Here is a 10872-nt window from a genome sequence, read left to right as displayed (position 1 = left end):
AATACGTTTGAATCGGTGAGCAAAATAAAACGAAATCAAGTCGAAGAGATGTAGGTTCGCACTGCCACCTACCGACCATTTCAAATAAGAATGCAATTGCATTTTTTATTATGTAAAATAATTAATAATAATAAAAAAAATAAACAGATCCTATTATAAAAAGTACCAATTTATTTGTTTTCCTATTTTCGTACAGCAATACATATCCCCATTCAATCAATTCGCATTTCCTGATTAAAAACAAATGTGAGAACGATAGAGCCAAGATTTACAAGAGCCCAAAGTGTTAATAAACATTATAAAACAGATATCTTTCAAACTATCAATACAGTGACGATATAAAGCTATAGTTATGTCATGAAAACACCTGTTCAACTCCAATTTGCATCACAGTTTTATTTGCAAAACCACGTTCTGTTCTGTCAGGACTAGATGTTCAACTGGAACGATGCTTAAAAAACATTGTATTAATGATATCCTTAATATTTTGAATAGGTAGTAAACATTTAATAATAGTCATGAGTCACTAGGTTGTGTTATTTTATGAATATACTCACATTTCACTGTTACACTGCTATATTCACCACACAACAAAACCCTTCTCGTCTTATGGTTTAACTATATAGCAAATGCATTTACTTCCATGTGTTGCAAAGATTCAAACATCAAGCATTAGCATGTTAAAATCTGGGCGGATCCTGATGAAACCACAAACAGTGCAACAAAATCAATCATGATGATTGTGATAATAATCCGTGACAGGATTTTTTAGAGCTAGTATTGTCTCTTTGTAGTGTAACTTTAGTTTCGTGCATCATCATCATCATCATCATCATCAGCAGCATTGATAATTTAATACCAGTAAAACACAGACAAAACAGAAGTCAAATGAAGTTGAGATGTTTGTCTTCTGGGATGCCGTAGTTTTTCTTATTCTCTTCAAACAATTGCGTCAGACCCTGCAAACACAGAAACACATGTTGGAAAGGATGCATATTAAAGATTAAAGATTGTAAAATCATAATTAAAATCATTTGACTCACCTTCATGTAGAGAGAGTGAAGAGCCTCAATGTCGTCTTTATTGGGACACGGAGTCTGAGTTACAGGAATGGGGCGTCCGACTACAGACAGACACACCGAGTTAGAATATATTATTACACGGTAACATCCACACAGACAGGGGGCAGTATAACATCACACTGATCTGGACGCATTAACCCTCTGGTGCTCTTCCGTTTATGACCAAAAAAATTTTTTCTCTTTTTTTTCATTTTTCACTTCATCGGAATGGTACGAAACTTGGTAAAGGTTTTGGCACTTGCTTTGTGAAAAAAAGAAAAGAAAATCATGGACATAACCCGAAAAGGTTAAATGGTCCTGAAATAAATCGCGGTCAAAAATGAGCGCATTGGAAATGAATGAGATGAGTTTCCTCTAGTGGAAGCGTTTGGTACTGCAGCCGAACACACGCTCACTGGAAGATAAGTTTTTTCCGATATCAACCTCAAATTTGTTTAGATTTATGACTTTGATTTTTCTCTCAGTTTTAGAGTAAAACATGTTTTTGCTAAATTATATATTTCATATAAAAAGTTTAAATAGTATTTTTGTGCATTTTTCATAATGTAAATGTAAAATTCTATCTTTTTTTTTTAAGTTCACTTTTTTAAATGGTTCACTTCAGCAATAATCTGCCAAGTGTCGTCTTTAAAGAGAGATCAAACTTCAGTCTGTCGCTCTAAAGCGTTCAGGATTTACCTCAGTTTAAGATGGACATTTCATTTTCAGGTCTATGCTCAAAAAGTGAATAAATGGATTATAAATACAGCGTAAATACAATTTAGTCCCATAAAATCCCCTAAAAATACAAAATATTAAATATAAAACATTAGCAAACTAAAATATAGTGCATTCATGTCATTGAAATAAAAACTATTTTTTTTGACCGACACACGAAGAGCACCAGAAACATCTAGATGTGCTGTACAACACAACCTCAGGTGTAAGAGTGTGTGTACGCACCCACGGTGTGTATGGGCTGAGTGTGTGTGTGCGCACCCACGGTGTGTAAGGGCTGAGTGTGTGTGTATGCACACACTGTGTGTATGGGCTGAGTGTGTGTACGCACCCACGGTGTGTATGGGCTTGCGGTAGGGCAGCAGGCCGAAGCTGTACTGGAAAACCCCCCTGGCGTGGAACAGAGGCATGGCCACGCCCATCATCCGCTGGAGGCGGTCCTGCACGCGCCGGAGGGCGGAGCCTGTGGGGTTCTCCATCTGATCGAACAGCTCGTTCTCCCCGAACGAGAAGACGGGGACCAGCCACGCTCTACACACACGAGAAACAGCGTACAGTGAGAACAGCATACGTCTCTTACACACGCGCATGCACACACACAGGCAGACACGCAGACACACACACAGACTCACATACTGTACTCACACACACAGACTCACACTGACACATAAATGCACTCTCTCTCACTCACACACACACACACCCGTGTTTGAGGGCCAGTTTAACGAAGCCTTTGCGCTGCAGCAGCTGAAGTGTCACGGCTCCCGGTCACGCCTCCAGAGACACACTCTCTCACGCACGCACACACACACACACACACACACACACACACACACACACACTCTCATACACACACCCATGTTTGAGGGCCAGTTTAACGAAGCCTTTGCGCTGCAGCAGCTGAAGTGTTACGGCTCCCGGTCGCGCCTCCAGAGACTCCGGAGCTCCTCCCACTGCGATCACTGCGGCTTGACCTCCACCGGGATGACTCAACAGGTGACTCGCACTGGCCTTCTCACTCGACACCAGCCCTGCAGAGGTCAGATGTTAAGGTTCAGAGGTCAAGGTTCAGACCATGCGTGCCGCACAAGTGCTGAAAAGTGATCCCAGTATAGCTCATAAACCCAGCGTCTCGATCACCCCCCAGTGGCTGGTGCCAGTATAGCTCATAAACCCAGCGTCTCGATCGCCCCCCGGTGGCTGGTGCCAGTATAGCTCATAAACCCAGCGTCTCGATCGCCCCCCAGTGGCTGGTGCCAGTATAGCTCATAAACCCAGCGTCTCGATCGCCCCCCGGTGGCTGGTCCCAGTATAGCTCATAAACCCAGCGTCTCGATCGCCCCCCAGTGGCTGGTGCCAGTATAGCTCATAAACCCAGCGTCTCGATCGCCCCCCGGTGGCTGGTGCCAGTATAGCTTATAAACCCAGCGTCTCGATCGCCCCCCGGTGGCTGGTGCCAGTATAGCTTATAAACCCAGCGTCTCGATCGCCCCCCAGTGGCTGGTGCCAGTATAGCTCATAAACCCAGAGTCTCGATCGCCCCCTGGTGGCTGGTCCCAGTATAGCTCATAAACTCAGCGTCTCGATCACCCCCCGGTGGCTGGTCCCAGTATAACTCATAAACCCAGAGTCTCGATCGCCCCCCAGTGGCTGGTCCCAGTATAGCTCATAAACCCAGTGTCTTGATCGCCCCCCCCCCGGTGGCTGGTCCCAGTATAGCTCATAAACCCAGCGTCTCGATCGCCCCCCGGTGGCTGGTGCCAGTATAGCTCATAAACCCAGAGTCTCGATCGCCCCCCAGTGGCTGGTCCCAGTATAGCGTATAGCTCATAAACCCAGTGTCTCGATCGCCCCCCCCGGTGGCTGGTCCCAGTATAGCTCATAAACCCAGTGTCTCGATCGCTCCCCCGGTGGCTGGTCCCAGTATAGCTCATAAACCCAGTGTCTCGATCGCCCCCCCCGGTGGCTGGTCCCAGTATAGCTCATAAACCCAGTGTCTCGATCGCTCCCCCGGTGGCTGTTCCCAGTATAGCTCATAAACCCCGCCCTCCCCATTTAGTCTAATGGGACGTGATGGAAACTAAACAATCAAATTACACTTCAGAGATTTTTTTCAAAGATGTTTTCTGTCATTTTAGGTAGTTTTTATCACGCAGATTTAAGTTTAAGTGTTCGTTTTTTTAGATAAGTTTGATCTTAGTTCGTTATTTGATGCTATAAAAATGGGAATGTGACGTCATGATTGACATGTTCGGGAAAAGATTGGATCTTCAACTTTAATTTCTCCATGTCCATAAATGTTTATTTCACACAGTAAACTTTGTAGTACATCTTTTTTTACAGTCTATGGTTCAGACGCACATTCACTACATGGACAAACTTAACGAATACAAATCCGCCCATCAACAACAAACTGAAAGAATGAGGCACGTCATTAGCGGTTTCAATACAAAGTTGTGAAGTAAACGGCGAAAAACTGGAATAACACATAAAACAATTGCAAATAAAGCACGGTTTTGTCAAAAACTGAATAACTGAGACATTTCTTTAGCTATATTTCAATTATTAGAATTATTATTATTATTATTATTATTAGAAATATCGCATAAAATATTGGCGAAAAAAGCACCTTTTCATCACAAACAAACGTGATGTCATTATCTGTTTCCATCTAAAGAAAAATGCCAAGTAAACTTGTGAGAAAAATTTTAATACTGCATAAAAACGTTGCAAATAAAGCACGTTTTCATCACAAAAAAGGGAACGAACAAGGCATTTCAGTAGTTGTTTCCGTTTAAAGATGTGAATTAAACTTGTGTGAAAAATTTAAATATTGCATAAAATATTTGCGCAAAAAAAACCTTTTCATCACATCAAGTTGTGAATCAAACTTGTGCAAAAAAACTGCAAAATGAAGCAGTTTCATCACAAACAAAGTGAAGAAATCAGGCATGTCAGTTTCCATCTAAAGTTGCGTATTATACTTGTGTAATAATCTTTTTTAAATATTGCATTACACTTTTTTTTAGCATTTAAAGGAGGAATTTATTAGATTTTATGCACATCTGGAGTTTCTTACTCTACATCCAAACACTTGCATGAAATACGCGTGGATGGAAACAGCCATTCTGAACTGAAGAGGCATGTTGTTCATAAAGTGAAGGAACGAAGACTTTGGGTTCGGTGTTCGAATCTTCCCAGTTTATCAGAGAGAGAGAGAGAGAGAGAGAGAGAGAGAGAGAGAGAGAGAGAGAGAGAGAGAGGTGGACGAGGAGCAGCAGAAAGTCCACAAATCATATCATATCTTCTGTGTATGTGTCTCTGATTTACACAATCAACCCGTGACACTGTTACACCACTGACCCCGAGCTGAGGAAACTCCATCAGACTGGGGAAATGTGACTCAACACACATCACGATCGACTGACACTTACGCTTTAACCTTCGTTTCTTTCACTTACAGCTGCAGAAATACAACATTCTTAAGACTATTTAAGTTACACCAGTAAATAAGCACATTTAAACTCACAAATAATGTGTTTTTTTGTTTCTGTATTTCGCATTTTCACAAAATCATTTTTTTTTTTTTTTTACAGTATTACAAAAAAAAGACTGATACTTTGGAACAATAATTATAAAATAAAATATTATTTAAACAAAATATATAAAAAAAATGTCCTTGAGTTGAAACCATAAGAAACCCTTAAAATGACAAAAAAATTATATTTAAACAATTAAAAAAATAATAACAGACTTTTGCTTCTTTCAGCTATATATATATATATATATATATATATATATACAGCTGAAAGTATAATAAAACAAAATCAAAATAATAACTTTAACTAATATATTATTAATCAAGTCCAGTAACTTTGACAGCACTAGTTTCTTTATTTTAGTTATTTTTGCAACCTGCAAAATCTCCAAGAACCATAAGAAACCCTTAAAATGACAAAAAATTATAATTAAACAATTAAAAAAAAAAAACATACTTTTGCTTCTTTCAGCCATATATATAAAACACTAGTTTCTTTATTTTAGTTAGTTTTGCCGCCTGCAAAATCTCCATGAAAAGTAACACTTTACAGTCGTTTCATTAGTTAACTATATTAGTTAAGATGAACTAACAGTGAGCTATACTTCTACAGCATTTATTAATATTAATGTTAATTTCTACTAATTCATTTTTAAAATGTATTGTTTTTGAATTTTAAAACGTGTATTTGTTAATGTTAGTTAACTAACATGAACAAACAATTATATTTAACTTTAACAAAGATAAATACATTCTGTCAAATGAATATCTCTCTCATATTTAGTTCATCATATATTAACTAATGAGATCTTCTGGTAAAGTGTTACCAAAGGAACATACGAAACATTCATTCTGCTGACAAAAGCGTGTGTGTGTGCGCGTGTGCTTGTGTGTGTGTGTGTGTGTGTGTGTGTGTGTGTGGCTGTATCACCTACTTGGTTCTGGTTCAGGCATTTCCACAAAACACTTTCACAACATCTCATTACACAACAAGGATAAACATCAAGGGCAAATACACACACACGTACTATACAGTAAACACACACACACACACACACACTATACATTAAACACACACACACACACACACACACACACTATACATTAAACACACACACACACACACACACACACACTATACAGTAAACACACACACACACACACACACACACACACACACACACACACACACACACACACACACCTCCGCTCATGATGTATTCTCTGAAGAAGGGAACTCTGAACCAGAAGGGAAGCATCAGCAAGTACGGCGTGAGTCCCGGGAACATCTGAGAGAATCCGGACGCTTCCGTGCAGAAGTTCCCGAATCCGCCGGCCACCAGCACACCGTGAGGATGAAAGCCGAACAGATAATTATTCCGAGGGTCCAGATCCGCAGTTTTTATGAGCTAGAGAGACAAAGAAACACAGTCTTAGCCGTTCACTGAACACAGATCTGAAGTGATTGTAGTTCATCAATGCTTTGGAAAACAGACCAAAGGTTGGTCTCTATTTACCTCAGATTACTGTAGAAGAGAAAGCACTTCAAGTGAAAAAGTTTAAGTTCATTCTAAATCAAATGTACTGAACTAAACATTTTTATATTATACAAAATATATATATATTACTAAATAATTTGGACTCTAAAACCAAAGCCAAATGTGACACTGGACCACAAAATCAGTCACATGGGTCAATTTTTTGAAATTGAGATTTATACATCATCTGAAAGCTGAATAAATAAGTTTTCCATTGATGTGTGGTTTGTTATGATAGGACAATATTAGGTCGAGATACAACTATTGTAAATCTGGAATCTGAGGATGCAAAACAATCGAAACATTGAGAAAATCTCCTTTAAAGTTGTTCATTTATGTTGGCGATTGTGCAGCATTCACTCACAGAAATACATGTTTTATATATTTACGTTAGGAAATTTACTAAATATCTTCATGGAACATGATCTTTACTTAATATCCTCATGATTTCTGGCATAAAAGAAAAATGGATAATTTTGACCCATACAATGTATTGTTGGATATTGCCACTGATATCCCCGTGCGACTCGAGACTGGAGACGTGATCCAGGGTCACAAACGTCCAGGGCTTAAAATTAAAACTCGCCCCAAGAGTAAACCTCGGCGTTGGAGAGTACATGAAGCGGTGTCACTCGCCAGATGAATGTGCGAATACTAAACTGAGCTCTCTTTCACGTCTCTGTTACACTAAATCATGCCAAACACAGTGAGTATCCTAGCAAACATAGTCGGTTATGTCTTAAGTGAACGTAAACAGTTGAGAAAGAAAACACACGTGTGTATCAGTATTAGGGCTGAACGATACATCGAATTTTCATCGTCATCGCGATATGAACTCGCGCGATGAACACATCGCAACAGACAGCCTGACACGATGAATAATGCCTGGTTCAGATTACAAGATTTTTGTGTCTGTTATGATAGTCACGGAGTCAGATTAGGCCACGTTTTTGACTCCTAAAATCTTGTCATGTTGTGGACAAGAAACATGTCAGACTACACGTTGCTTTCCGACCAGTCATCGCGTGCCGTCACACTCACACATTCACTCGCAAACATTCAAGCACACAAACACACACTCACTCGCGCTCGCTCACTCACTCGCGCGCACACACAAACACACACACACACACACTGTTGCTCGCGCTCTCCTCTCACTCACTCTCGCTCACATACTCAACCCGTCATGGAGGACCGTTAAAAAATTAAACATGCTAGTCTTTCTGAAGTGATCAGTGTTGCCAACTATTTTCAAAGGAAAGTAGCTAACGCCTCCCCTAAAAGTCGCTAAATGTCGCTAGATGACGTCATACGTCAATTAGCATATTCATTACGTCATCGCGGCGTACTTGCGTTCTGCCTGCCTAATGTTTTTTCTCGTTAAAATCATGCTCACATACTGTATTTTAATATAACATAACATAATATAATATAATATAGCCGAATGTCCAATAAAGCTGTTCTCATTTACTATATTTTTTTGTCAGACAATAGAACGAGTAGCTGTTGAATGACTATTTTATATATGTGTAAAATGATCTGAATTGAAAGAGTTCGCAACTGGGTGAACTAAAGCACTGTGATAGTGAGTATTACAAGTGATAAGCACAAGTAATAAAATAAAATGGTCAAACTAAATTCTTTAAATATAAAACAAGATAAGTGATAAGTCCGTGGAAACAACACTGCTCATTCACGTCTGTTCCGTGCTGCTGCTCCTCTCTCAGCCATTCACTGAACAGGGTAGACGCAGAGAGAGGTGTGTGACGGCAAGGAGAACGCAAACCTCGCGCTCGCAGGACTGTGCTGGCAACATTTGGAGGTTACTGAGGTTTGTCAAAAAAGTAGCTAGATTTGTCGCTAGTCGCTTTTTTGAAAAAATGTCGCTAAAGGGGTCTGAAAAGTCGCTAAAAATAGCGACAAAGGCGCTAAGTTGGCAACACTGGAAGTGATGTCGTGAAGCATCGCAGACGCGACGTAGGTTGTCGCCCACTATGACACAATACGAGATGAAACGATCGAATCTTGCGTCCCAACGCCCGTTGTCGTTTACGAATCCCCACAACACCCATACGTCAAACGGATCGTGCCAAAATCGCGCTAAAATCGTGTAATCTGAACCAGGCAGGTAACGTTAATAAACGTTTGACCTATCACGCAAATAACCTATTAAAGCACTAAGATGGAACAGCATAGCTAACATTCACATTTGAATATTTATCGCAAGTCATATCGTCATCGCAATATTAAACAATCTTATCGCACATCGCAGCTTTTCCTCATATCGTGCAGCCCTAATCAGTATGTTGGATCTGTGCCTTCGCTCTTAAAGTGACAGCAGCCGAATAAACCTGAAATAATTAGTGTTTCTAATGTTAATCAAACAACTAAAGAGACAAAACCACTCACTGCTCTTGACTGAATAACTTTTCTAACTTTAATAAGGATTAAATAATAGAGATGTTTAATTTATACAGTCAAGACTTTGCAGTGTTATTTCACATTTGCTTGCTTTATTCAATTTCTGCACCTGAAAACTACTGTCAAACCTGAAAAACACTGTTTATTTCATTTGTTTTCTTTGTTATATTGTATTTATTTGTGATTTTGCTTATAATTTGATTATTTGTTCTTATTTTATAATTGACTGTTTATTTATTTATGAGTTAGGCAAGTAGTTTTAGCTATGGTATCGAAACTGGAATAGAGAATTGTGAGTTTTCACTGGTCTCTAAAATGTTGGTGTCAGTACTGCCTGTGTTTGCAGAAACAGTTTCATGGCCATTGGCAGGTGAGGAAAAACATTTTGTCTAAAGAATTTGTGCACCAAATTTGAGGTTAATATCACAAACATTGAGGTTCCTGTGAGATTTTGTTTAGGCGCTGTCCCAAAAATAGCCACCGGGCGGCAAACACACTATTGAAATAGTTTTTGAAACATGTTCTCCTGTTACAAATGAACACATTTCAGTCACATTATCACAAAACAGTCACCTTGAGTCTCAGACCTTTCCAACGATATGCGTTTAGTCAAAATTAGAAAACGATTTGACTCATAAATGTATTTATGCCATATCAGCAGCAAAGCTATTTTCATTGCGAAAACAGAATAAACAACATAATTCATACAATTAACAAAAAAACATATTAGACATTTCAGGTTAATACAAGATATAAACTCTAAAATCCATTCAGGTGATTTTGACTAATAAATAAAATAGTGCAGTAAATTATGTAAAATATGAAACATGACTCCGCCCACTAGTGGGAGGAGCCAGCTAAAATGTATTAAAGTACAGTTTCAATGATAACGCGACCAATTTTGAATGAATTTTGAGTGTTTGAGCGTTCACATGATGTCTATTTTTTGATGATTACTGAAAAATGCGAGCACGCAACAACAACAAAAATCAAAAAAGCACGTCAAGTTTCCAGGTGCCTATTGAATCATTCACTGAACAAATGCTCGCATAAACTCACTGTGATGGGGAAATATTCCCGAAAATACGTCCATATGCGCCAACTTCTGACCCACTGTGACCTCCGACCCCCACATGAGGGCGTGTCCCTGTCCAGATACAGCCAACCAGCGTACAGCGCTCCCAGAATCCACCAATCACTGAGGCACAAGAGCACAAACGCAGCCAGACAGACCTGAGCTGGAGACAGAGAGAGAGAGGTGTGTGTGTGTGTGTGTTTATGATTTATTACAGACGAACAGTGTGACTGACCTCTAGAGCGATGTGTGTTTATTAGTGTGTTTGTACTCATGTCAAACATTTAGCCAGTTCAGATACACAATGTTACTAATTTAGTTGTGGATAGACGGACCGCTGGTGCTTTAATGGTGTGTGTTCAGTTCTGATCATCAAACACACTGAGCTCCAGATTCATGCCATGATATTGTCATGAAAGTTTCAATCCTTGCGTTCAAGGTCAAACTATCAAGAAGTCTGGCCTATATTTCACTCTAGTTCAAGAAGATAAAACATTATTT

The 10872-nt window shown here is 39.5% G+C and overlaps 1 protein-coding gene across 1 annotated transcript in view; it reads right to left on the bottom strand.

Moving 5' to 3' along the window:
* Positions 1-150: 150 nt before the first annotated feature.
* Positions 151-10872, bottom strand: part of mogat3a (monoacylglycerol O-acyltransferase 3a) — an 11835-nt gene continuing 1113 nt past the window's right edge. Inside the window, exons 2-7 of the mRNA XM_079849652.1 lie at positions 10356-10534; positions 6542-6746; positions 2656-2830; positions 2131-2330; positions 1044-1123; positions 151-959 (exon numbers count right to left, since the gene is read on the bottom strand). Of these exons, the coding sequence (XP_079705778.1) occupies positions 885-959; positions 1044-1123; positions 2131-2330; positions 2656-2830; positions 6542-6746; positions 10356-10534 (914 nt within the window). The 3' untranslated portion in view covers positions 151-884. The remainder of the gene's footprint in view (positions 960-1043; positions 1124-2130; positions 2331-2655; positions 2831-6541; positions 6747-10355; positions 10535-10872) is intronic.

Source organism: Squalius cephalus, assembly GCF_949319135.1.
Source record: "Squalius cephalus genome assembly, chromosome: 18".
NCBI lineage: Eukaryota > Metazoa > Chordata > Actinopteri > Cypriniformes > Leuciscidae > Squalius > Squalius cephalus.
This window is presented reverse-complemented; position numbering and strand designations above follow the sequence as displayed.